At 40.9% G+C, this 27449-nt stretch overlaps 2 protein-coding genes across 4 annotated transcripts in view; one reads left to right on the top strand and one right to left on the bottom strand.

Annotated features, from left to right (window-relative positions):
- Positions 1–46: 46 nt before the first annotated feature.
- On the bottom strand, positions 47–27449 carry esf1 (ESF1 nucleolar pre-rRNA processing protein homolog). Of its 3 annotated transcripts, none has more exons than XM_087143696.1 (11): positions 27311–27449; positions 8843–9326; positions 7300–7679; positions 6498–6655; positions 5651–5764; positions 4449–4696; positions 4071–4265; positions 3380–3507; positions 2697–2817; positions 2270–2352; positions 47–982 (listed from the first exon to the last, which is right to left on the bottom strand). In XM_087143696.1, the coding sequence occupies exons 2-11, from the start codon at positions 9300–9302 to the stop codon at positions 506–508; spliced, it is 2364 nt and encodes a 787-aa protein (XP_086999822.1). In that variant the 5' UTR covers positions 9303–9326; positions 27311–27449; the 3' UTR covers positions 47–505. The 3 variants fall into 3 exon arrangements, with proteins under 3 accessions (XP_086999822.1, XP_086999473.1, XP_086999119.1); XM_087143347.1 differs by lacking the exon at positions 27311–27449 and adding an exon at positions 10385–10459; XM_087142993.1 differs by lacking the exon at positions 27311–27449 and adding an exon at positions 10235–10441.
- Positions 13620–27449, top strand: part of LOC110987134 (uncharacterized) — a 68348-nt gene continuing 54518 nt past the window's right edge. Inside the window, exons 1-2 of the mRNA XM_022249590.2 lie at positions 13620–13879; positions 22125–22178. Coding sequence (XP_022105282.2) covers positions 13854–13879; positions 22125–22178 — 80 coding nt within the window. The 5' untranslated portion in view covers positions 13620–13853. The remainder of the gene's footprint in view (positions 13880–22124; positions 22179–27449) is intronic.

Genomic DNA, 27449 nt, shown 5'->3' with positions numbered 1-27449 from the left:
TATTAAAATAAGGATCCAAACTGTTTGAAAAGATTGAGAAAACAGCTTTGTCAATTTCTCTTCTTTTTCAGTGACCTTGACCAAAGACATGTTATTCGTTCACTGGATTTTCCTTAAGCTAACGAGTTAACATACATTTTGTATTTTTAATGAACAATTTGTACCCAATGCCTCAAATATGATTTTGTTGCTCCTTTTCTCTGCCGCATGACTCATTCCTTTCAATGAAGGTGATACTTTCATGATTGCATGGAATAAAAATCAAATAACCTCTTTAGTAATCTCTGGGCAGTGCAAAAATGGCTGAGGTAACCGTATTTTTCTGACAATTCATAAGAGATGAATTAAGGTTGTAAGTCAACATTGAGCCAGAAACTAATTTTAAAAAATGACCACAAAACTAAATCGAATTTTAACATTTTGTGTAGAGAAGAATATCATTTATAATATTATTTGCAGTGACTAAATCTTACAAAAATTTACATAATGACACGATGAATTTGTTTCAATTTACTTTCTGCCGTTTTAACTTCCTCTCGTTAAACTGGTCTGTCTTATTCTTGACAGATTTGACAAGCATGGAGAGTTCAGCATTTCTCGGCACCAGCTTTCCAGCGTCAGCCTTCGGTGCTGTCTCCAGTGTGGCCACGGACGTGGCGGCCATGCCCCGCCTTCCCTGTTCCTCCGCCAGCTGCCTTCGCCTCTGCCGCTCCGCCAGCAAGGTGTCAGTCGCCTTGGTTTTCTTGAACTGCGGGTCGGAGGGGTCCATGGCGTAGAGGTGGGACGTGAAGAGGGCCTGGAAGCGGTCGTCTTTTACGTCGACCTCAAAGTCATCCTCCAACTTGGTCTCCTCCTCCTGTTGCCCTTTCTTCTTCTTCCTCTTGGCCTTCTTGCCCTGGTTCTGCTCATTCTCCATGATCTGCTTCAGGCTGAAGTGTTTCTTGCCATCGTCGTCCTCCATGAACAGCAACTCAAGCTCAGACTGTCAACGGAAAAAGGCAAAAATTAAGCGGCGATAAATACTTCACACAATCCATGAAAACTACGTGGGTCAGAATGGGTACATACCAGGCCTGCCTACGTTCCCTTCAACATAAAAAGGGAAAAATTGTTTCCATTAATTTTCCTACAATGCATTCCAAAACACTGAGTTTATCAACCCAATGGTCCCAAATACATTACAATGTGCTACTCATTGTTTTTTATTTCATCAGATAGGCTGGTACCTTGCTTATCTGCTCCACTGTGCCACAGGATTTTGTGGTAACATAATGCAAGGATTTTAGTACTTGAAAGTACACATTGGACAATTCTCCTGCATCACACATCAAGACGTCAGCGTACAATTGGGAGAGACATTTGTACTGTTTTTAGGAAAGCAAAACAGCATATTCCAAGGTGAAACATGGGCATGAGAGAGGTTTAACCACTTGCTGGGTTGTTTGAAAATGCAGTGCACATAATCAGGATTTTTTCAAGATTTTCAGTTTTCAAAACTCTTCAAAAATTCATCATTTCAATTAATGGACATTTACACCCACAAGAATTACTGTCTGGTGGCAGACAAAATCTATTGACGCCTGAGTATTTCAGCCAGGCCTGCAGCCTTGTAAAAAGAGCCCAGATTGTGTGGTGTTATGTAACCTTCCTTTGTTCACGAATCTGGCTCAGTGTGCTGCTGACCTCTTTTCAATAGGGGCCAGATTAGCATGCAGCGGTGCTGTGCGGCTCATCGCTGCAGTGGTGGAGCGCTTTTGTCCCCAGTGGTAATCGGCTCGCACTAAATGCCCCAAAACGTGGTATACTGTTTCAAAACAGGGCTGGATTATCTCCACCGTTGAGAGTGGGAAAATGTCGGTAATTCCCAGCAGCATGGTCTTTTGTTCCAAATACGATCTTTTGTTACAAGGCCTAATTCCCTTTGTCCGATTTCGGAGACCCCAGCCACGTGTATAAACAAACGGTGCCCGAAACCGGGCTCCCCGGCAGGAAGTGGTTAATGATGACCTACTCTTTCGGCATAATGTTGTCAAGTATTCGGTGTACTTTGGAAACGGAATGAAATCTCGGTAACTTGTACCTCAGGGAAATGGATAAAAACATCATGGTATCCACATGGTTTAAACATAGTTTTGACTTCACCAACGCTGAGTTATGGAGATATGACTGAAAAAGCAAAGCCCTTGTCAGGAAAAGTTTAGGTTTTGTCATCCTTTTTCCTGCCAGTTTGGATAAAATTGACACAAGAGGCTGCTGGTGTCACTGTTACTTTTCTCTGTTGGAGTTTCTCTTCATCTTCCTTGGTGACTGCTTCTCTGTTCATGCCTTTTGTCTTCTTTTTCTTCTTAACACCTGCGAGGGAACAAATAAGAAGCCTTCATCAATCAGAACTCAGCTTGTTTGCTTTTCTAATTTAAATTTATGACATTGCTCCAATAGTTTGGACCCATTAGCTTGGGTCTCAGAGACCCATAAAATTACAGTTGGTACTTCTGCCAATGAATATAATACAAAGTAATGAAACATTCAGTGCAAAAGTGCATCAAATTTGAGAATTTTCAGGAAATTTCCCCTTTTTTGGCATTTGGGAAACTGGATGAATGCAAGTAAAGTCATAAAAACTGGACACACACAAAAATTGGGTAACATGTAATTAATTATACCAATTGCGTGCCAATCAAAACAAACACACTGACCTTTCACCCCATCCTTGTTCAAGGCATCTTTGAAGAAAGAGTCGTTCATATCTATACCTGCAGGTAGTTCATCATCACTGAAGGCGAGATCAGTACCTTGACTGATTCCTTCTACCTGCTCCTGGAAACAAAATGCCCAAAAATCAGCCAACAGCATTTGGTTAAAAATAAGAACGTTTGCCCTCTCTAATACAGCATTGTTAGTTATGAGTCAAATTTTTCCCGAAGACTTTTAGATGTAATTTGTGCTCTAAAGAAGTTGACTGATCAGAAAGGCAATTTGCACTTTGAGCTGCAAGTTTCCTGGTATCACACATCAGCTGGTACCCAAATAGCTGCAACCCAAGTCATTAATCGGAATAGCATAAAAAGCCTGTTTGTTTTGGCTTACCAGTCATGTGACAAAAACATTGATCCTGCTCTCTATGCCACAATCTCACTTTCCGGACTGTATTTAATATTGCAATGAAGCAACTTGCAATGCGAGTTAATCCTAAATTTGAATTGGTAATATTTCCCTACAATCGCAACTAACATTATGGGTTTCCACAAAAATCCACTACTGACTTTGATCCAGACTTTTTACAAGATAAATAAGAACACCATGAATATTTTACAACACTGCTTCTATACTCTGAGTAAATGACACCTGACATTTGTCATCAACATGCCCATTTTCACACCTCTTGTTTCATTCCTTTTGGTTTCTTCTTCTTCTCTTTTTTCTTTTCCAAGAATTTTTCCCAAGGTGTGGCCTCTGCTACTCTCTCAGACTTCTTCTTCACCAATCCCTCTGCAGTGTCCTTTAAACCTGTTTATAGCAAACAAAAAAATCAGAAGACAATCTTTAAAAAAAGAAGCCTTCACAAACAATACCAGTGTTATCAAAAGTCCATTTTCAAACAGTGCCTATTAGACAATTTAGCCATTCCTACTGGTCAAGGGTCCATTACGTGGCTTGCCTCAAATGGTTCATGGAGCATCAGCTGGCTGTGCACCACCTCATGCCGTTCACACCATGTGCACGCCAATCTCCATACAAAGACACTGTTTATGACTGCTTGTGGAAGGAGCCTACTGCAACGTGGCTAGAGGGGTGTTTGGAAAATGCTGATGATTTGGCTCATGCATTCTCAATGTCTATTTTAACAATGCTTAAGACCTGCCACGCACATATTTATTCCCTTATAAATGAAAAACAAATTTGAATGTTCATATTTACTTAGCAGACAAAAACAAAAAAATGAAAAGATCAAGCTCTAATAATAATAGGAAAAACACTGTTACCAAGTAATTATCTGATATGGAAATAATGCATATGAATATGCAAGGTTCTTCCCATGTAAGTTTTCTATGAATATGCAATTGTCCCACCTGGTTCCCATGTGATCTCCATCTCCATCCGTTTGTCTCCTTCCGTCTGACGGTGTTTGTCGGCCTCTTTCAGAAGCGCTCGGTACTTGGCTATCTGCTGGTCCTCGTTCAGAGGTACGCTGTGTTCCTCATCCTGTTCTTTCTCTTCTTTCCTCCTCTCGTCACATTTCTCGTCAAAATCAAACTCCCAACGCTCTGTCAACCACACCGGTGAGAGATATTATATAAATTTCTGGAAGCAATGTCTCATTCATCAATGCAAAACTTTCTGTACAAAATACAGCGAAAATTGTACCTGTTGCCAAGTTTTCTAATGCAGACATGGCGATGCAAAAAAAAAAAAACCTTTTTGAAGACATGTCAGAGATGAGCTCCCACCTTCGCCATCCTCATCGCTAGAGGAAGCCAGGAAGGCACTGACGTCCATGTCCTCAACATTCTTCTTCTTGAATGCCTCGGCAGTCTTGACGGTTCTCTGGTGGTTGGTCTCATCCCAAGTGAGTTCAACCCGCGACTGATGCAGCGCCGCAGTGCGGAACTCCACAGGTTTGTACAGGGCTGTGTCGGGCAGCTCGGTTGTGACCTCCTTGGGCTCGTGGTCAAAGGTGACATTGTCGGGAATGAACCTAAATGAGGCCATGAACAAGAGGAAAAGCAGTTAAGTATTACCTAGTATAGTAACCACATGGACTACCGATGAGTAGCACTGCTGTCAATTCTGATGCTACCATTGACAAATAAATTTAACTGAATGTAATATAACACTTGTTTTTCTCCTCATTAGTTGCTCATTAATCTCAGAGAGTCAAAAGAAATCAATATACGATGGATTTCCGATGGTTTTGTTCAAGAATTTTACATTTACTTTCCCGAACACCCCCGTCTTTTTTATGGTACATTCCCTGTATAAGCTGTCCAAAAGAATATCCACATATGGATTTGAAGCGCTTGTAGCAAGCCACATGCAAAGACCCTTGACCAATCAGAATCGATTAAACTGTCTTGCATCAGGTGCCAGCGTGTGATTTACGCAGCGGGCAATATCACTTCTCAGTGGGCAATATCAAATGTTAGTACACAGTCAAGTTGCACACTGTTGAATAGGGAGACTGTCTGAGGTATTTATGAATGTACATTGGCTTCAAGAGGCAATATCTCGACCTAAAAAAGACATTTTGCCGTGAAGATTTTCTGAGTTTCAGATGTTTTTTGGTTTACGGTGTTTCTTCTGCCACTGTTGGCATCTTAACATCTTTCGTACCGTCGGCATTCATTACGACCATATGGAAACCAGGCTTTACTCTCCAGTGTGTATCTGTAGCCAAGAAATCAACTTAAGGTACTGCCACAGAATTCATTTACCCATCATCAATACGGGCGATTCATAATAGTACATCTCCAAGAGTTTGCAACGCGTTGGCCAATCACAATGCGCAGATGTTTGTCAGCCCCTTGCACATTTGGAAAGGGTGGACAGATTTCGCGCATTGTGACTGGCAAAACGTTGCTAACTCTTGAAGGCGCACTACTGTGAAACCCCCATATCACTGACCACCCTCTGATAGCCCCACTGTTCTAACCTGAGGTCCAGTTTAGTGGAACTGCTCTGATATTCCATACCATCACAGTGGTCATACAACGCAGACGCTGTGCCAACGCTGTCACAATCAATGACAGCATAGTAATACTTTAACCTGGAAGAAAGATAAAATATCAACTGGGAATAGATGTATTACTCTGACATATTTAAATCCACAGTTAATGTTCATTGTCCTCTACCTTTCTTTCAAGTTCCTACTTGAACTCAGAGCTCAGACCATTGTAAAAATAGTACTCTTTCTTTCTGTGAAGTTCCTCATGTTTGGAATGAACAATTATGGCCAAAATATTATGATAATGCATACTTCTGCAAATTGACCAGGAAAATTCCAAGCCCCAAATGCATGTCAAAACTGTTAAAGGGCGAGGATGGCAAAAAAGAGAACCAGATTTGGACGTGCAAATGGAAAATTGCCAACTCAGCCGAAATTATAAGATGCAGGAGCAGGGTCAAACTTTTCCAGACAACTAAATGCTGATACTTTGAAAAATTGTCGGTTAGACCACAATAGAGGCTTTGCGTGCTAGCCATCTTTTATTCTGCAGGGAAATCTTCTTTTATGCATACCCTGTGGAACAAATGCACGGGCCTACAAGATGGCAGCCATGCAAACCCTCCATTTATTGTCTTCTTTCCCATGGCTTATTCAAATTAATTTTGGTGAAATTGTGTCTCAGATTCATGATCGTTTGAAGTACATTACAAGATTCTTTATAAAGCGTACTGCTTGGCCTCTTTTAAGAATAGAAAGCAAACCTCCATTTTAGATCACTAACTCCAAGTATCACTACAGTACCATTTGCACTGAGGATGGAAGCCCAACTGACCTTTGTAGCTGGTACTTCCTGAGTTTCTGCTGCAGCAGGTCGTCATCATGACAATCAGTCAGTGTCTCCTCACTCCTGTCTCCATCCTCCAAGAGGTCCACGGGTCCTCTCGCATCCTCCTCTCGCATCTTCTCAAGACCATAGTCAGAAGGGTAAATCTACCGGGGAGAATGGCGATAAATGTGATATGGTCCTGGCACAAATGGAGTTGCTGACACTGCAAAGCAGAGTTGCATACAACAGAAAGGACTGTCTAACCCATATCTCAAGGACCCTTTGAATACTGGAATTGGGTTTAATGTGAGGCTGTACTGGCAAAATTGATCTGCTTGAAAGGGCTGGGCTGTAACAGCTTAGCAACTACATGCAAAATGATGTTTTGTAATTTTGACCGTAATCCTACCAGATGCAGCGAAGCAGAGCATTGTTAAAGTCTGGTGTGCTTTGTCACACTTGGCTATCAACAGCAGGTGAACAAACTGTCCTTTGTCCAGATAATGGGAGCTGATCCTATCCTACCACTGTTGGATCCTGTGGTGGCTGGCAACCACAGACTTTGAGACTGTTTGGCCTTGGGGATAGCTGACCTGTTGGATCTTGTTGCACTGGACAGGCAAGCAGAGGCATAAATATGCGCTGGAAACTGGGAAATGGGGCATTGTGGAGGGATGACTTACCCGGCCATAAAAATTTGAAAAGTGGGAGGTGCTATTGACTAAATTTTGGTTTTGGGGAAGTCTGAACAATTCTTCACAATCTGCATTAATTTTTTGTTACCACAAAAATCTGGGAGATGATTCACCTTGACAGAATGTATCACGCCCCTGGTGGGCTTGAAGGAATTGAACAACACCAGCAGGTCATTGGCTGTCACCCTGTCCCAATCCATGTTGCAGAGCGCCAAACGGGCGGATTGTTGGCTGCTGCGGGGGGCGTCATGGTCCAGCTCCCCCCACTGCAGTTCCAGCTCCCCGCCCTCCCCCGCATCGCTGCTTCCGTAGTCGGAGTCGGAGTCGGTGTCGGAGTCAGAGGAGCTCTCTACGTTCCCCTGGCCCCGGGCCAGATCCACCCCTTGGAGGAAAGGGGGTCGGTGACGTTGGTCATGGTCAACCCTCTGAGACGAGGATGGAAGGGAACGTCCAGCATCACTGGCATCACGATCAGAATCGTCGTAACTGTCATCTGCATCATATGCAACATTAAGGGTAAATGCAGCAAATGTTAAGTTAACAACTGACTACTTTGAGAAAGTAATTACCCAGTGATTGATAAGCAAGATGTAATGAAAGGATTCTACAGAATTTCTACTGCTTCAGTGGAAAGGAATCATTCCAAGTAATCTTCAGCATTCTAATCCTCTTTATATATATATACATGCAAGGAACCTAAAAGAAACAGTGTCAGATTCAGAGCATTACTTAGAGCAAACTACTATCAAAATTACCTACGTGCAGATCTTGGTGATTTAAGGCTTTAACCACTTCCTGCTGGGGCAGTTATCAATGTGGATGATGCTGGGCCAGGATATATATCAATTTTTCTGTTTTCAAAATTCTTTAAAAATTCCTATCTTCATTTATTGGACACTTACAAGCACGTGAAGGACTGTCTGGTGACCCCTCTAGCCTGACAGACAAAATCTATTGACTCCGGAGTATTTCAGCCAGGCCTGCAAGCCTTGTAAAAAGAGCCCAGATTGTGCGGTGTTATATAACTTTCTTTTGTTCACGCCCCTGGCTCAGTGCGCTGCTAACCTCTTTTCAATAGGGGCCAGATACATATGAGCGCGCAGCGGTGCTGTGTGGCTCATCACTGCGGTGGTGGAGCGCTTTTGTCCCAGGTGGTAACCCGCTCGCTCTAAATGTCAAAACAAGGCTGGATTATCTCCACATTTGAGAGTGAAAAAATGTTGGTAATGCCCAGCAGCCTGGTCTTTTGTTCCGAGTACGGTCTTTTGTTACAAGGCCCTGTTCCCTTTGTCCGAGTTCGGAGACCCCGGCCACACATATAAAGCATACGTGTCCGGATCCCGAATCCCCTGCAGGAAGTGGTTAAGTGAACTACTGCACGACACACTGACAATAAATTACTACATGTACGTATATGCACATACTTTTCAACAACTCCAACCAAGACCTTGCTTTCTTATCTTCAGCAGTTAGCAAGACTTGAATTCTGCATGGCATCCTAGGTATTGCAACACAGCCACTGAATGATTTGCATGCGGGTAAATATTTTCTTATCAACATGGCATTTTTTTTCGGGATTTAAATTTTTAAAGGCATGTTCCTTGCTCTACGGATGCACAAACAGCTGATGCAAGAAAAATAAAATTATAAACTTACTGTCATTATCAATGCCCGGCGTGACCTTCTTTCTGTCTCTGGTATTTCTGTCTGCTTTGCTTTTTAGTGCTATCTTTTGCCTGTTTGATTTTCTTTCCTTCTGTCTCCTGAGTAAATCCTTGATCTGTTCTTTCCCTGAAAGTCTCTTGGTTTTCTGCGAGACGCCTAGCCCGGATGCACCAGCGTCATCCCTTGCAGGTGAGGCAATTCGGTCATCCTCCTCACTGGTGTCACCATCTTCTGAACTGGACAGCTCGTAAAACCTCCGCAAGTGTTTGTTGGATGTCAGGTTAACAGGACGCCCTCGCTTGTCCACCGAGTATTTCAGTTTGAAGTTGTCGTCCTCGAACATTCCTCGGAAGCGCCTGTCAATTTTGACCTTGCGCGCCTGCTGGGAGATTTTCCGGAAGCGAGGGTCATGGCTGATAACAGCAAAGCGATCGTCTCCTTCGGCCTCCATCCCTTTGGTGTTTCAAAAGTTTCACTGCAAAAAATCAAATAGAGGAATTTGATTTGAAAAAAATAAACGTAAAATATTAGGAATTTTGGGGTAACCAGGGATGAGTTACAATTGTGTGCTTGTTGACGGTAAATAGCGCAACCAGAAAAATCTGCTTGGGGGCATTAAGTATTACCAGTTCATGCAGCATTTGGAAAGAGTTCCATATATGAGCAACACTAATTTTCCCTTAAAATGTTGTAACAGCCATCACAAAGTGATAACATGTAAAAAAAACAAACTAAAATTTAGCTTGGAGCATTCGAATTTGTTTGAAAAATATGAAACCTTTCCAGGATTTTGCAAAATTCAGCATGTGCAGGCCAACTTCCTTTTGTTTGCTGTGTTGATGGAGGTTGCTTTTAATTTAAAACCTGTCAACATAGCCAACACCGCGTTTGGGTACCTAAGGCAAAGTAAGGGAAGGAGGGATTTTAGAAGGTACCAAACTGACACATTCCCACTTTAATATCATGTTAAACAAAAGGTGGCAAGCGACATGAGCGACTACCCCCCAGAACTTTCGGGTCCGACGTCCGCCCCGCTCCCAGTTCGTGGGAGCGGGGCGGACGTCGGGGACATGCGGGAAATGAGCGACAAGACTCAGTCAGCTTTCAGCCATGTCAGCTGGCCTTTGGCCAATGCCATGGAAAAAAAGCTTGAATTTTATAACAGTCCACCCATGCAACATGCGTAACCCCAAGGCTTGATGAACAGCACTAATCTACTCAAAGTTATAAAACCTTTTTCAACATGTTAATTAATGATAATTTTCTGATACTACGAAATCTGTGTCGGAAATAAACGTCCAATCCTAAAGCGATGCGCAAAAAAAATGTGCTAGCCTACTTTCCCTGTGACAAATACTCGCCGAAAAAGTTATGCCTACTCACCGATTACAATTTAAAAATGTAGAAATGTTGCAATTTAACCGTTATATGACGATTCAACTCTTTGCTGTTCATAAAATCTGCTCCTACCAAAGAAAGTATCACCAATGAATGACCAATGCATGCATTAAAGTGGAAAATGTATAATAATACCATAAACCAAGGAACGGCATGTGCACGTGTAGGGCCGGCTAGGCCTGCGCAAAAAATGTTTTCTCCACTTGTCTCATCTGGCGCCCTCCATGATCTACACAGGAGAATCGACGGCAACCGGGCAAACTTGTGATGAACACAAAGGCGGCTTGTTCTCGTCGTTCATACACGAACAGCTCGATTTGTTGTTCGAGGGGAACGCCGAGAACGTACAACCGGTCGTCACTCGTAGTTGGTGGCAAGCAACATGCAACGGCGGAGTCCATGTCCGTGTTAATGTTTGGATAACTGGGACAAATTCTTTTCCATTTAAAATTGAAAATGTTATCGAAAATTATTAATGTTAATTTTGCAAAACTTTCCATTGCCTCTGGCTTTATACGCCATCTCGCTAGTAACTGCAGCTGTTCAAAATTCAGAATCTCGCGAGTTTTTCCGCCCATTCCTGTGCAACCCTAAGAGGAACTGGATTGCGATCCTGTTCCGAGAACAGTGTTCTTTAGTCGTGTTCCCGCCCTTCGATCGCGAGAACAAGCCTTGAAACCCGTGTCAAGAACAGGCCGCCCGAATTCGACCAAAGAGAGATATACCCAGCAAGAAATGAGACCGAGGGGTACCCCCCCAACATGTCCAATCCCTATACACATTCCAGACTATTGTTACTTAACACATCCCCCAAGATGTCTTAAAGGAATTCCCCAGATTCCTGCGAGACAATGACCAACACAAAGCGGGGGGGGGGTTTCTCTCCGTCTCATACCTTGCTGCATATGAAGAGAGAATGACACAATCAGAGGCGTAGCCACGGGGGGGGGGGGTGGCGGGGCACGTGCCCCCAGGTGCGCCCCCCCCCACCGGAAAAAAGCACGAATGGATATTGAGCAAGGCTTACACAACTCCCCCCCCAAAAAAACCCGCACCACTTAAGGCTGCGGGTGCCCCATCTGTTTCCAAAATCCTAGCTATGCACGCCACTGGACACAATTCTTTATGTACAGTTAATGTGGGAAATTAACTATTATCAATCCTGTCCTACAGCTTCAGGGAAATCAAGACAGGTCCCATGCAACGAAACAACCAAAACCTATATGACGTTCTGTTTTTCAGCACAAAACCTGCCCTGGTGGAAAATATTGTACGACTCTTATGGGTGTACTCCACTAATTCAAGCCCCCATTGAAAACAGTGTAAAATCAACATTCGTCATTGCTCAATAACATGCAAGCCAACATCCCTGAGGTTTCTCAAATAGAAATTCAATTTCTTTTCAATTTTTTTTTGTGGGGGTTAACCAATGAAATTTTTAATTATTCACACGCACAAAAAAACAAAGGGGAATTTCACGAACTCCAAGTAATAGAATATTTGGCAACCCTCAACTATCTTTGGGACTCAGGATCATTTTCAACTGTCTTTTTCAGCCATTCTGCTCTCAGATGGACATGGAAGCCCAAAGACCCATGAACTGGATCCTGGCAGGAAACTTACACAATCTCACAATTTTAGGGGCGAAACAATCTCCTTTTTCAAAAGAAACTGTGGGCAAACTTTTGATTTGAACTGGCCAGAAATTCTCACTTGAATGATTAGTAGACTGCACCCTTTAAGAAATATCGGGGTACGAGTATAGGCCAGCATGGCCTTATCCACAAGCAAAGGATTTACATGTACATGAATTTCGATTATCAAAGAAATGTCACAAAATGCACAACGTTTGTCTCTAGGTTCCGTAATATCTCCTTTCAGAAAACTGTATTCAATGATTTGGGTAACAGCCGATAGCCACTCTGGAAAAGGGCACGTTTAATAGTTGCAACAAACAGTCCAAATAGACCCTAGCCAAGAGCAGATATCAAGGGAGTTTAGAATCTTGTACATGTACATAAAATCTATAATTGCCGATACAGTTCCTTTATACTCTCCATACAAGTTGTTTTTGAAAAATTATCACGTGCCATATTTTTTTTACTATTTCGTAATATATCTTTCATTCAGCATTACCACACGCTTTTCTGCATTCATCCAGCAATCTGCTGAATACTGGTTTGTAACATTGTGTATAAAATGCTTGCATCCAAATGATGAAGGATCAACATCGTATCATTAAAATGACACCCTCGTCACTGGCATTATGTGATGCAACGATGTGTAATACCTGTAAAATAATTTCTTGGTCCAGCCTTACATTTCGAATTCATATTGGCTTCAGCAAAAACCATTAACCCTAACACTCCTCAATCCTTCACCTAGAGGACTGAGGACTGTTAGGGTTAATTTTCATTTACAGGCGCTCAATTTCACACGATTTTGTCGATATCATACTGGGGATTATCAATTTCAGTTTAAAACTGACCCATTTTAGTAAATCTATTTCGACTACACGGCATTCTAATCTCTATTTTCACCACCACTTAGGTATTAGTTAAATCTCTACTAACTGTTTGAATTGGTGCCATAGGAATCGTCAAAGCTCAGGGGACTTTCAATCCTTGAGTGCTTTTACTTTATTTATGGTAGGCCTAAACGTAGATCTATCTCAAGCTGTGAGTTTTGAAGTTACATGCAGATTATTTTTTTAGAATGGTACAACTTTTTCAAATGCTCTTTAACAATATGAATGATTCCTCATTACAATTGTCTAACTTGAAAAATGTCCTTTTTATTACAATACTCCCTTTTTCTAAGCTGTTTTACGTTTAATTCAAACGAAACCGATGAAGGATATTCGTCTGCTGAATATGCGCCTGGTAAGATGCAATGTTCTTCGACTAATTCTCACCATTTCGAATAAAAACTTAGCAGAGGCAGAAATAAAAGCAAAGCCACTGTTTTAATCTGTAAACCCAGCGATGCAATTACGAATCACTAAACATAATGCTGGAGATAACCTATGGGTTGTGACTCAATTATAGAGCTATAAAACTATGGGCTTAATATTGAGCCTACAAGAGCACGTGTATAATGACTGGCACCAAAAATGATAACCATAATAAAATGCTTTAAAGAAAATTTCCGGTCATCGAACATAATTTTCACGAGACCGATATAACCGCTTAGTCAGCGGTGAAAAAAAGAACCACAACAGGCCATAAGTGGGGTAAAAATAATATTAAAATAATGACGAGATCGATTAAAAAACCACAACAATGCGCACGGCGCCCTCAGCCCAAACCGCAGGCCTCTCCACGGCACTGGCCGACTGTGGCGACACAGCGGCGCTCTGCTTTAACGCCAGCATCAATCTTCCGTGTTTTTCCCAGCCACACACGACTCACAACACACAAGTTGCCCAATATGGCTGCCATTGAAGTTGTGAACTCCCCGTGTGCTTAAGGAAGTCACTTGGAATTTATAAGTGGATTTCTCCGCGCCTTGACGGCGATGTTTGTGATAAATTACAGCCGACTGACGGTAGTAGAACCTCCCTGATCTTGCTCGCTAGTTGCTGCTGGCGGCACGAATTTCAGCGATGCCGCTTCAACAGAAGGAAAAACGGTGGGTAATTTTCTCTTGTGTATCATGATCCCACGCATTGAATTTTGTATACACCACACCTGGCGTTCAAGATCCAGGGTGGCTAGACCTTACGAATGCCCTAACAAAATGAATGTAGCAGTAGTTACGTAATCTGTCTGGCTTGGTGTCTGGGCTATTGGCTGGTCACAGCATTACACAACACCTTGTATCAGGCCTATACGTGATGGAGTGGGGTTTTGTATTTTACAAATCTCGTTGAAAACTGTTCACAGGTTTACTTTTAGGCAGCCATGGGAAACATGTACAAGTAGACTCAGCTCAGTTGTGGAAACTATGCTTTCATTTTCATGCATTTCAAAAATATAATAAGTACAGCGGATATAACTTTGTGAAACTGTTTCTGTTGAGTAATATTATGTGGAAAATAATGTAACTGAACTGAAACTGAACCGAACTAGTTCTTTCCAAGACTGACTGCAAAGCTTGAGAAAATGCTCCGATATTTCACTTTCTGCCTCGCATCCCTAAGTTGTAATCTTTAGTTGTTTCAGCTCGTGAGAATTTGACTACTTATAATGAAAACTGGTGATTATAAACTACAGTGTAATGTTAGCTAATATGTACTTTTAGTTCATATATTATTTTTGTAACATACTGAATAAATATACCAGTATGTAGATAAAAATACATGGCTGAAAATGAAAATCAGACACTACAGGGATTCAGGTGTTTTTGCTGTTTAATTAGGCTGATGAAGGTTGATCTTGAGGTTCTCGTCAGCCACCTCTGGCAAAGTGATGAGGGTTTTTCATTATCTTTCATCAGCAAATTTCTCCGTAAATTTGACGAGGGATTTACCTGAAAATTCATTACCCTCACACTGTGCATGGTTGAACTCATTTCAAAGGCTCTTGACTGGGAAAAACGATTTGAATTGCAGAGAAAATAGAATTTCAAAATTCAACAGGACTAACAACAGCAATTTATTGACCACCAAAAAAATCCTTTTCTTTCATGCATGAGTTGACAGGGAAAATCACTGAGGCTTTGGAAAATCTAAGGTACCACTCCATTGGATGATTCAAAGCAAGACCAGATATGGTATTTGAACTGTATAGATTTCAACTGCTGCCAAACAATGCATCAGTTTGACCTCAGGCGCGCGCATCATTGCCAATACGTCAAATGCACTTTTTTGTTGTTTTGGAAATGCATACATGTACAAAATGGACATGGTTGTGTGTCTCTGTACGTATAGAATGCATATTAAATTTAGGAAACGGAGGCCTTTTTGGGAAAAGCCAGTGAGGTTATGTGGGCAAAGTTAAATTATTCATGATTCATGATGTACATTTTTGTGTCTACACATACCAGTATGTATGTGGTAGTAAGCATATAGTTGAGTCATTGACAGGTACAGGGAGGAGCCAGTTTTGGTTGACAATCAGTGCACTGTCACTGGAATGGGCTGAAGCACTTTTGCATATGATTAGGTCCTACATACATGTATGATGGCACTTGGTGCGTGGCGGGAAGCTGGCAAGACGTCAATTCAATACAACAGTGCTAGCATTCGGTTTTTAGACTGACGGTCGTTATGCCGTTTTAAAAAACAAATCAACAATGAACTTTTTTCATGTAGGCCAAAATTTGCATGTAGGTACTGACATCGTGAGGAGAACCATGAAATCAGACAGGGCCTTTGGAAAAAGATGAGCGATGAACTTTTTTGATGCGGGCCAAAATTTCCATGCGGGCAATGACGAGAATCATGAGATCAACTTTCATCGGCCTTACCTAGGCATGGTACTGTACATGTATGCCTTGTGAACTGATTTTTGATCGGTTTCTGTGTATAATTCAGTGCTATCGTACTTTCAAAATGCCAGGTTACGAAACAGTTGGTTGTGACTTGTTAGCGCTACGCGTAGCTTTGATGCAATTAGCCCATGATAGAATGCGGCAGTGCAAGTCAAGCATTATTGTACTGTATCCGCCATTCTCAGTTTGTCTTCGAGATTGTCACGATGTTTTGAACCATACTTTTACCGATACATACAACATGTACCGTACCGTACACTGTACACTGGACATGTACATGTACATGTACTCAGACAATATTCATGTGTGTGTCTTTCAGATGGGAGTGGAATTTGAGGTTTAATTGATGGACTACCAACCTTTTGTTTGAAAATAATGAAAAGAGTCAAATGTATGGTGATACCGATAAAGTATGTTGGATATTTTGAAACTGCCATCAGTTTCAACTTTTTACGTTTATACCTACATGTACCGGTACATGTAATTCAGGGCTTCAGCTGCCATTGTTCCTAAATGGTGAAAAATTTACAAATTTTGGCCACAATCCTGAGGCTGAGTAATATGAAGTACTGCATCAAGAAAGCTAGATTGCCTTCAGACTTGTGCAAGGAGCTAAAAATTGGCTGGAAACCTATAATTTTGTGCTGGCTGATGGTTCTTACCAGGTACCGAGGCATTTTCAGGCAATGAATGGTGTCATTTATGTATTATTTGCTGGTACTGCACTGGTATGGGGCAACACGTTAGATGCAGCAATAAGTTCCTATCCAGCACCCTGTCTGATGGTGTCAACCGTACTGAAAGCCTGTCTCTTTTGCAGAATATTTTGAAGGAAGCTTAAAGCACTGTTGGTAAACCTACTACAGTTATTAACTCAGCGGATGTCACTATACCAGTCGTTCCCTGGTTTTTAAGTTTAATCATTCTCGCAAGAACTCAATGAGATTAGCTGTCACTGCTACCCTTGGATACAGAGTTGTAAGGGAAAATGCACAAATATAACCCATTCCTCCACACAGGCCTACCAGTATACATGTGTATATTATTTCTTGATGGACATGGACATGGTTTTTCGTAACGATGAGAAAGAATTGATAATAATTGCACATGTACATGTACTCCGTAGACCTGTTCAATATTATTGACTCCAGAAAGAACAGGAAAGTTCTGCCCTGGAGCCAAATTACCACTTGTACATTGTACATGTAAAGTGCTGTGTCCATTATCTGGAGATGTTTGCAATCCAGCAAGTGTCAGGTTGAACGTTTGTCACTGCAGCTGTGTTTACTTTTGACACATTATCACTTGGAGCCTGTGCTCACCAGGTACTTTAAGTGATTAAGTTTATAAAAATTTATTTTATGATAAGGGAAAACACTTACTTATCATCCTTTACACAGATGTGTGATTTCAAAACGAACTTATTTCATTGTCACTGTGCTCCTGTATTCATTGCATCATTTTGAGTGTGAAAAATTATGCAGTCAAAATTAAATGTGTACAGAGGTGTGCTTTGAGGGTTTTTTTGGGGGGGGACGAGGAAGAAAACCTGCTACGGTCTTGTTTGTGTACGGTGCATGAACATGTGTACAATTTGTCCATACCAGTAAATGTCACAAACTTCTTGCCACAATAGACCAATCCATTAAGCTCCACCCCATTACCGCTACATGTATGTTCTGACCAGCTGGAACATGTACAGATACGGTACATCATAGTGTGGCATTGGAGGAGAGCACATACTGTACCGGTGATTCGCACATGTGACATGTACAACAAGGTCTGCATTTAAGTGAGCCAGTACATGTATCCGTAAATGATCACGTATGTACTGGTAGCTGCAGACAGAAATTGTAAAGGGACTTTTTTGCAAGGACTTTCAAACTTTGGTTTTTTTTTCAAATTGTTCACATTACTGCATACATGTATGTGTACCGGTACTGTGCATCAGGTCCATGTACAGTATACTGCGTGTATATGATTACTGAACTTTTCTCATCAAGTGTATTTTTCAAGCAAAGTATACACTGTAGGTACTGTACCTCCCCTTGTTCTGGGTCGTTTTTAGATTTTTTGGTTGTGTTTTACTTTCTAGAAGCAATGCCTGTTCAATTCATGTCACCAATCCTGCCCACAGACTAGTGGGAGTGATATTTCCCTATTCAGCCAAGCGACCCCTATCACATTTCAATAAGAAGAAATCAACCTGGGCATTTTACTCTGAGGAGCTGCGTTGCCTGCGGTGTGTAAATGTACAGCATGTACATGTAGCTAGCATTCTATTTGGCTTTTTACCCTGACACGTATAGCTGTTACATGTAGGATTATACTGAGATGTGGGCTTTTGATCAGACACAATCAGCCACCCAGGTGAGACACCATAATTCTCTAGTGCTTGCTTTTTTGGAATCAATCTGTGTGGCATTTAGCATTTTGCCTATAGGATGCTTTCCCCCCCTCCCCCCCGACCCTGAAATGGCTGTGCTGGTGTGGACACAGAATCTGGTTCTTTTTACACTTGCCTGCAGTTACATAAATGTACAGTGTAGCTGTGTAATAATTATCCCATATGTGGAGAGGATAGGAACTACTGGTACCCCCCCCCAAACTGGTCATTCTGTAAAATAATTTGGAGACGAATAGTGTGACATTTTTGTGTCCAAGTTACACCTGTCCTGTGAAATTTAACATGGAAATATTATGGAAATTTACATGTACCGGTACTTCAAGTTGTGTTTATTTGGCAGGTACGGTAATTTGTATTATATCCCTTAATCACACTCGGAAATTAACAGGTACATGTATGCTGCATTTTAAAAATCGTATGTCAGATGTGACAGGGATACCAAAAGTTTGGATCCCTAATTTATAGAACGACCCACATGCAGTATTGTATGATAATGTATGTCTTTTTTTATTGCCCTTTCAAGCTCAAAATATTCAAACTTTGCTTGTTATATTTAGCCAATTTTAAAAAAATCAGTTGATCATTCTCGGCTGCGTCCTTTTTGAAGTCGTATCCTTAAAATTTTCTCACCTTTGTCGCACCAAAGCAAGCTATATTTTTCATGTATACATGTGACTTGGCACTTAAATAAAATACAGAGAATGTTATTAACATAAATAGTTTGACTCTGCTGAATTACCAGGATGTACATGCAATAAAAAGTTGTCAGTAATTTTTACTTTTACTGGGCCTTATTCTGTATTTTCCTCTATATGTACAGGTACCGGTACCCCTGTAAGCTCTCCAAGAAGGAAACCAAACAATAAGTTACTTTCAGCAACATGTACCCCAAAGGATTAATTGACAAATTTAGCTGTAGTGATATGTTTCCTTGGGTTCTTAAACCTCCCAAATCTTCCACTTTTCAAGAAGTGAAAAGGTCACACTTTGTGCTGAAAGTTGCAATGATAACTGTGATATTCTGGCAAACCCAATTTTAGGCTCACAACCTTCACTTTGTGAGTAAAGCCTCCACCTGACAGCAGAAGAAAAAAAAGAAAAAAAAAGCCAGTGACAGCCTTCAGCATGTAGTGCCATCAACATCACGACATTGACCCCCAATGCAAATGTGAAAAAGCAAGCCCAAACAAGCGAATAATCTGCTCCCATGAATATTTTTGATATTACAGGTACTTTCAGATATAAGACCAAACTTTCTTCTCATGTGGTCCCCACATCAAGCATGAGATTCTTTCAGTATCATTTAATTGGACTATTGTATCCAACTACCATTTACCGGTATCATTTACTTCATGATTGTATGGGGACCAGGAGAAGTCAAACAAGCTCTTATTCATTCGTACCCAGCTTTTAAAAACACATTTAAATTTTGCAGCAACAGGATTCTAGTGGATCCAGCTATTTGGCAGCATTTGGACATCATCTTATATGGAATAAAAACTGTTTTATTTTTCTAGTGCACAGGTCTACAGCAACATGCTATGACCAGAAACCAGAGACTTTTGTGGGCCACTGAGGAGTGGGGATGGTTCGAATACATTTTCATGATGGCCCCTGAATAGGAATTTTAAAACAGTGTGTGTGACTTACCATAATTTAACCCTTACAGTGTACAGTACTTTGGTAATGTCAGTGATAAATCCAGCTAATACATTTATCTTATCTTTTTTCATTAATTAAGATAATTTTGTATTAAATTGGAAGTACAAACATAAAGGGCAGTACAGCTCCCCAATTTATAATAAACATCATGTAATTACCAGTATACCTGTATACACAAATTTTAATAATCTTGGATTTCATTTGCATGGTGTCTGATTGCATTAACATTTTGTAGGATGCACATACATGTAATTCTCACATTAACCACGAAGGGCAGTTGATTACTCGCAAGATACAGTACCGGTGTCTTAAGAAGTTGAAAAAGGACCTCTTCAAGGCTAACACTTGGTGGCGCACCAATATTGCACCTCCTTAAGGGCATCCTCTTGAAATGCTTTTAACGGTTTCGCACAAGGAGAGTGTTTATCAGTATTCACATCATGGGTGTGCTTTAATGAAATTATTTCAAACTATGCGTGATGACTTGATCAACTACAAGTAGGGAATTCATGCAAGGTGGCAGATTGGCAGGTGTGCATTAGAGCCACGGCCATAAACAGGTGGTTTCATGTTTGTACATGTACATGGCTTGTTGATTTTCTGGTTGTACATGTGTATGAATACATCATACCGGTACATGTAGTTTTGAGTTTGGAAACATTTTGCTTTCGCCATGTTTCACCAGAATAATCACATAGGATGCTGTTACCAGTATACTTTTAAATGGATGCACCACAGTATGAAATATGCTGAAGTAGAGATCCGCGTACCGGAGATATAATTTACAATTAATAAGTAATATAATTTACAATGTGTTGTTCAGCAAATGTGAAACAAAGATTCAGTAGTTTCAGTATGTCATAAATATGATGGCAGTAGCACACATGTACTGTGCATTGTACCTGTACAAAAAGTGTACACTCCATACATGTATAAATATTTCATATACCTTTATTTCCATTATGGGAAGGTGAAATATGGTACATGTAATGGTTGTTTTGGAGAGTGATGGATTATTTTTGTCTTGAGACGGTCTCCAGACCTTTTTTGTGGTTTCGGTCTCAGTCTTGGTCTCGTCCTATCAAAGTCTGGGTCTTGGGAGGGTTGGTCTTGGTCTCGAAAGTGCTGGTCTTGGTGTCAGTCTCGAATGCCTTGGTCTCGGTCTTGGTCTTAGTCTTGGATTTCAAGATCTCAGATACAGCACTGTTCAGTAGAACTGTGTACCTTTAAATCTAATACATGTAGAAGCAAATTCCATTTGGGCATGTTTGTTTTACCAATTGTTGCATATTTTTAAAAACAACAATAGGCACATGTGTATACTGTACACCACACGTGTTTTGGTATGCCAGCAGTGCTGTTTACAATGTCTAGAAATTCTCTGTGTCAGCTTGACACCTACCTCAAGCCTGGCTTCCTGATCACAGGAGGACAGGAACTGAGAGGATTCGCATTGTGTAAATATGAATTTCCTGATTTTTCACAGCTCAAGTGTGTACTGTACCCATGTGTAAGTCTTGCACTCTACGTTAGTTACTGTGGAAGTGGAAGAGTTGGAGGGAAATAGAGGGGAAGAATGAAAATATACGAATAACAACGAACTTTTAAACAAAATCTGACTTGGTTCCTTGAGTTTCGAAAATGTGACGCTTGTACATGTAAGCTGAATATTGACCCGACTATTAAAAAATCCACTATACATGTATAACATACATTGTACTTGATATTTTGAAAATTCGAAACTCCAAAAAGGGAAATGCTTGATTAAGTATTGCAGACTGAAGAATTGTGAGAAAATCTGTCCCTCTGAATTATGCACCTTAGCAAAAGATCAAACTGGTCAAAAATAACAACAGCAAGAGGGGTCAGGTACGGTAGCATTAGAAAAGGGTACCGTACCATTAGCAGTGTGAATCTTCTGATCATGTTGCACCGCATTCAAGCTACCAGTCCAGTAGAAATATTCTCTTCTTATCTTTACCAGTACATGTATTTCTAATTTCACATTTTCTGAATAACCCCCACCAAAAAATTTAGATTTGTATACAGTGGGTGAGGTTGGGAAGCAGGAAGCATGTATACCTTTTTTAAAAACTTTTATGGTGACTTTCATGTACCAGTGTACCTTACGCATTTTGAGCGTAGTGCATACATGAACACTTCCATGTACATGCAACAGCAAATACATGTACATGTCAACATGAGTATTGTACCGGTACATGTATACAAAAATGTCAACGGCATTGTCCACACCATGTATGCACTAGTTTGTTGAGTAATCCGTTCCTTTCTTAGTTGTACTTGTACAAGTTTACACGAGTACATTGTACATCCTCATGATGTGTCTGTGGTATTTTTTCTCTTGAACTGCAGGCCTCGGACAAGTTCTTCCAGCAGTGAGTCATGGCCTGGCTCCCTCAATTCCAGGTAAAGTTCTTCCCCTTTGATTAAAATTTTACAGGTAGGCCAATTATCATGCTTTGGAAAGGCTTCCTGCTGTGGTCTCTAGAGGTCAAGCTTTTTTCCCCAAGGGATCTACAATGTTTTGAAGTTGCTGATGCTTGTTTACTATTGGGGCGGATTACATTGTGGGTCCCTATGGAACCATCCAGACTACAAACATGGGTACACGCACATCTTTTGAACCCCTGTTTCATTTCAAACCATCAGTCATATCAGCATTTGTTGGGCTCAGTCTAAACCATGCCACCAGTGGCATAATGAGGGGGGGGAAGCATTCCCTCTTCTCCCAGTGGATGCCCGTGCTGCTGGGCCATACTGGTATTTTAAAAAAATCAAGTTATTAGGATTTCAGTTGGCAGCAGTGCAGTGTCTGGACCGGGCATTACAGTGCATGGGTGCATGTAGACTCTCTAAATCCGTAGAGAAGCCATTTCTGATGTGGTCCCACACTTGTTTGCAAGTCGTATACATATCTGCTTGTGCTACACACTAATGCCTCATTCACCTTGCCAAAATGCATACGCGTCTCAACTTACATGTACCGGTACATGTACACAGTAACATACGCAACATATGCGCAGGTGTGGCGCCAGCTCACCAATGGCTTCTCGTTAGATAAGTCCATAGGTGTACAAAACCAAGCACGTTTAGTTGGCTATAAGCTTACACAGAGAATAAAAGTTCTGCCACTGTAAAAGAAAGTGGGAATGCAGGGATTTTCTTTGCAAAGGACCAAGTTCTGAACTTGCGTGAGTTTCCGAAGGGGGCATAAAAGAGAAAGTCCACTGGGAACATGGCTTGATCACCTAATCTAATGGTTGCTGTATGCTTTACGGGCCAGTTCAAGCCCAGGAAACTCACACCCGATTGATTTCACTTTAGGGCACAGCATCTGCTTCTTGCTTGTTCTTTCGTTCTCCTTCCAGTAAAAGTGACGAAGACCTGTTCAAGACTGTTACCCCGTAGCTACATGTACAGTAGGTGTACATGTAAATAACACTCAAGGTCTGAGGTTTGGTTTTTATAATGTATCCCTGTGCAGTCCATGTTTTTTGCCCCTTTTGTCATGATGGTGTGTGTGTGTGTAGTCTGAAATTTCACAGGTCTGTGGGCAAATGTTCACACGTACATCTACATACATGTAGCAAGTGTGCATGTGGAAAATGTACCGGTGCCAGTGTGCTGGAAATGCAAATAAAAGGGGAAAAGACATAATTTAACAGGTATATATTTAATTACTCTCTCAGTTAAGACTTTCCTTGCGAACAGTGGTCTAGGTGTGAACAATGTTTGCCTAACCTTTCGTAAGTTTTACAATAGTTTCATCATTTCCCCCTTCCCTGACAATTGTGGATACCACTTACGGTACATAAATTTCAATTTAAACAGGTACAGTGTACATGTACTGGTCAAGGTGCTGTGGTTTATTTGCCATTCATCCAAACATTTCTTGTGAATCATTTGCGTAACACACCCTTGTTACAGTCAATTTTCACACTGTTTTCAATTGCTTTATATGAAGATTTTTGGAAATGTTCCCTTTGCCTGTGTTTATTTACACTGGTGTGCACATACGGTACCTAGTTTTTCTTGAGAGGAACAGATCAGTTAGGAAGAAATGCTAATAATGTGTTTCACTGCAATGTGCATGTAGTGCTAAAATCTTGGCTGTAAGACCTGCACATTTGTATTCATTCAAAACTGTCTGCGTCTGTCTTGATTCATTATTGGCATGTCTGGCCCCAACCCTATTTTGGTGTACAGATAAACTGGATCTCTCAGGATCAGTCAACCCAATCTCATAGCCTGATCCAGACTCTCCTCCCCCTCAATCCGTTGGTACAGTGGGTGGTACACCACACGCCAGATGACCCCTTGACTTACATGTACATACATCTTTTGGGGATGCTGTTTTCAGACTGCATGCACATGTACATGTACAGTACGTTCTACATGTCCATGTATAGTGTACATGTACATGTATGCTCATGTACTAGTCATACCGTACATACATGTACATGATGCATTTGATTTGTGTAAGTCCCGGCCACATGGCTTGAGAATGAGATTACATGTTCATGTAGGGTAGCTAAAGTTTTATTGGAAAGGGTAGGGTGTCAGGTTGCCTGCTTGTCCAGTTGGGAAAAAGCAAGTGCCTGGATGGTGATTTGATGCAAATTGTGCTAATTCCCATCAGGTTTGCTACCAGTGTGGGCCTTTTGACCTCCTGTGTGTTATGCCATCAACCTTCTTTTAGCATTTGTTTCCCTGTTTGTGCCAAGTTGCTGCATACACAGTGCATTACATGTGGGTTGATACATTGGAAATATATGGCTTTTTGGCAAGAGGCTACCATTTGCTGGGTGATATTTGTTTTTGATAAATTACCAGTATTGTTCTTGCCAAACTTTTCTCAAATCCTTGCTTGTGCTGGTACAAGTCATCATTAAGCAAATTACAGAGTAGAAATTCCTCCCAAATTATGGAAGTTCATAACACATGTACATGTATACATCATCGTACTGTACATGGACTGTACATGTTGTGTGTCTACCGTATAAATACATATATGTACACATGTACCTGTACCATACCGGAAAAGGGTACATGCAGCTGTCTGGTACATGTAAACTTGACTTGGCATACCGGTATCCTCTTGGCTACTACCTACCAGCGCCGCATACCCCACCGTACTGTACATGTATGTGCAAACAGGTAAAGAATAACTGGAATCAGATGGAATTTTGTGGGGAAGAAGGATTTTTGTATTGATAAAAATTGTCAAAGTGATGAGAATATTCTGCAGGATACATGAATTTGTTCACAGTGTATCGGTACACTCGATCTCTCCAAAATGTCGACCTGTGCCTGCATGCACATGTACATTATACCGGGTACTCGTACATGTACATGCCGTTAGGTACGGTACCGGTACATATGATATACATGTACCCTCCATAGACTACCGTTATTATGGAGACTCCATAGATTACCGTTATGGTACGGTAGGCCCCACGTGTACCATTATTATTACACATGTGGTGCTCTTCACTGTGTCCAGGTACATGTTGTACAGTACATGCACCGCATCAGTACATGTACACGCGCATGTTCTTCAGATGAAATGATTGTAGTTCTTACATGTAAATTTATGCCACCAACACATGTACAGTACTTTACATACACATGCATGTACTGGTATGGCACCGGTACCTACTGGTATAACCTGTCAGGTTGATTGTTCATGGAAGAACTTTGACCTGTGTGAACAACGCTAAGAAAAGAAAGTGTATATATACATGTACTTGTACATGTATATGGATGTCCTGGAAGTTCTCAGTGCTTCAAGAGAATTTAATTCATAAAATGTAAAATCACTTGCACAGCTCAAAATCGATATATCCTTTTTCTTCCCTTTAACTTCACTTCATAAAGTAACCATTTTTCTTCCCCTACATGTACATGTATTTTGAGCCACTGCAATACCCACATACTCATATGCTGTCCTTGCTGTGTCTATTCTTGTATTCTGGTTCAATAAACCCATATTGATTAGTACAGTGTGAGCACTGTGTACCGGTACCTTAAGCTTAAGAGTAGAAAGCAAAGCATTCCTGGACTGTTCAGTCCCTGTAATACTATTAGGCAGAAAAACGAGCACAGGCATCCTTTCTCTGGTGGACGATGTTTTGCTGTGATATGGTCTATTACATGTACCAATGTATACATGTATGGCCAATGTTGACACTCACTTAAACAAGGCATATGCATGCACGTGTAAGAAAAGGTTTTGTTTCTTTAACTAAAGGAGGACAGTCTGGCACACACACACATGTACATGTACATGTATGCACATGTACTTGAACACTGTACTACTGTACTCGTACCATGGCACGAGACATCTTCCTATGGACATGTACATACATGTACATGCACGCACATGTATTCAGGAATCTACATGTACTGGTACATATACATGTACATGTAGCTCTATTTGTGTGAATTTTACCAAGGCATCCAAACTCCGGATTGATGCTTGGTGCCAAGTTAACTGCCACTCCTTTTCTTCTACCGGTAAGCTACCTGTTTCTTCTCCTCTTACGTCTACATCAAAATAAGGCAGGCTTCACAAGGACTGGGATAGGTTTAGAACAGACACTCTGTGCTGTGTGTCTACAGCATTAAATATTTGAGGTTAAATCTTAAGGATACTTTTTTTTTCATGTTCACCAAAGTTTATTATATAAGTCAACTTAAAACAAGAATTTCCTGCTTCCTTTCTAAGTCTAAGTCTAAAACTTCTTTAGAGTAGCCCATTTTTCACTCACCAATTGATGTGAAGTAACAGTGTTGCCTACCGGTACATGTGGTATACATGTATGTGCCTGTGTATGTTTTTGTTATGTTTAGTGTTACATGTAGAACGAGTGTAAAACGGGCTAAATACAGTCATTTACAACATGCGGTACGGTTATCAAAATTTTCCCTGCTAAATTTGGCCTACCGGTAATTCAGGACATGTTATTGCTTTCAGATGGCTTAATATATGTTTGGGTAGGTCACTGCAGGAAAAATTTGTGGCGTCCGTATTTATGTGTGGAATTCTTTCCAGAAAGGCACTCAGATTTGGGATGATTTTTAGTTATTTAATTTTTGAATATTTCATAAATGAAGCAGGGAATTTAGCTTCAAAGTACTACTACGTACTACATGTACATGTGGGGGTCATGAAAAGTGTCAGGCTGTCATTTGACTTCTGCCTCCCTACCACTTCTATCAACATACATGTACATGTATGTGCCAACCTACATGTACCCAGTACATTATCCCTTTCAGTATCTACGTGTATACGTCTTTGACAGTGAACATTAAGTACATTTGAAAATGTACAGTACATATGAAGTTAATAGAGGGGCTGCACGGAGCACCCTCGCAGAGGACAGGTCTTTGTTCCTGTGTGATATGCTTGAGTACACCCTATAGTACTTCATAGTCATACAAATCTAAATAATAAACATGTCCTCTCTGAGGGTGCTTCATGCATGCAGCCCCTCTGTTAGTGTTGAATGGAAATGATAACAAACAATCCAACAAACCTGTCAAAAATGGTACATCAGTCACATTAATGCCCTTTCTTTTCTGTACTTAAATTTTGCTTTTCAGCATGCTGATGGTGACACTGGTATCAGTACATGTACTGTTCATATGTAAGTAAGATGAGCACAGACACCTGTC

The sequence above is a fragment of the Acanthaster planci genome, linkage group LG01 (assembly GCF_054643075.1).
Source record: "Acanthaster planci isolate LZ-2023a linkage group LG01, COTS_SCS, whole genome shotgun sequence".
Lineage (NCBI taxonomy): Eukaryota > Metazoa > Echinodermata > Asteroidea > Valvatida > Acanthasteridae > Acanthaster > Acanthaster planci.
This window is presented reverse-complemented; position numbering and strand designations above follow the sequence as displayed.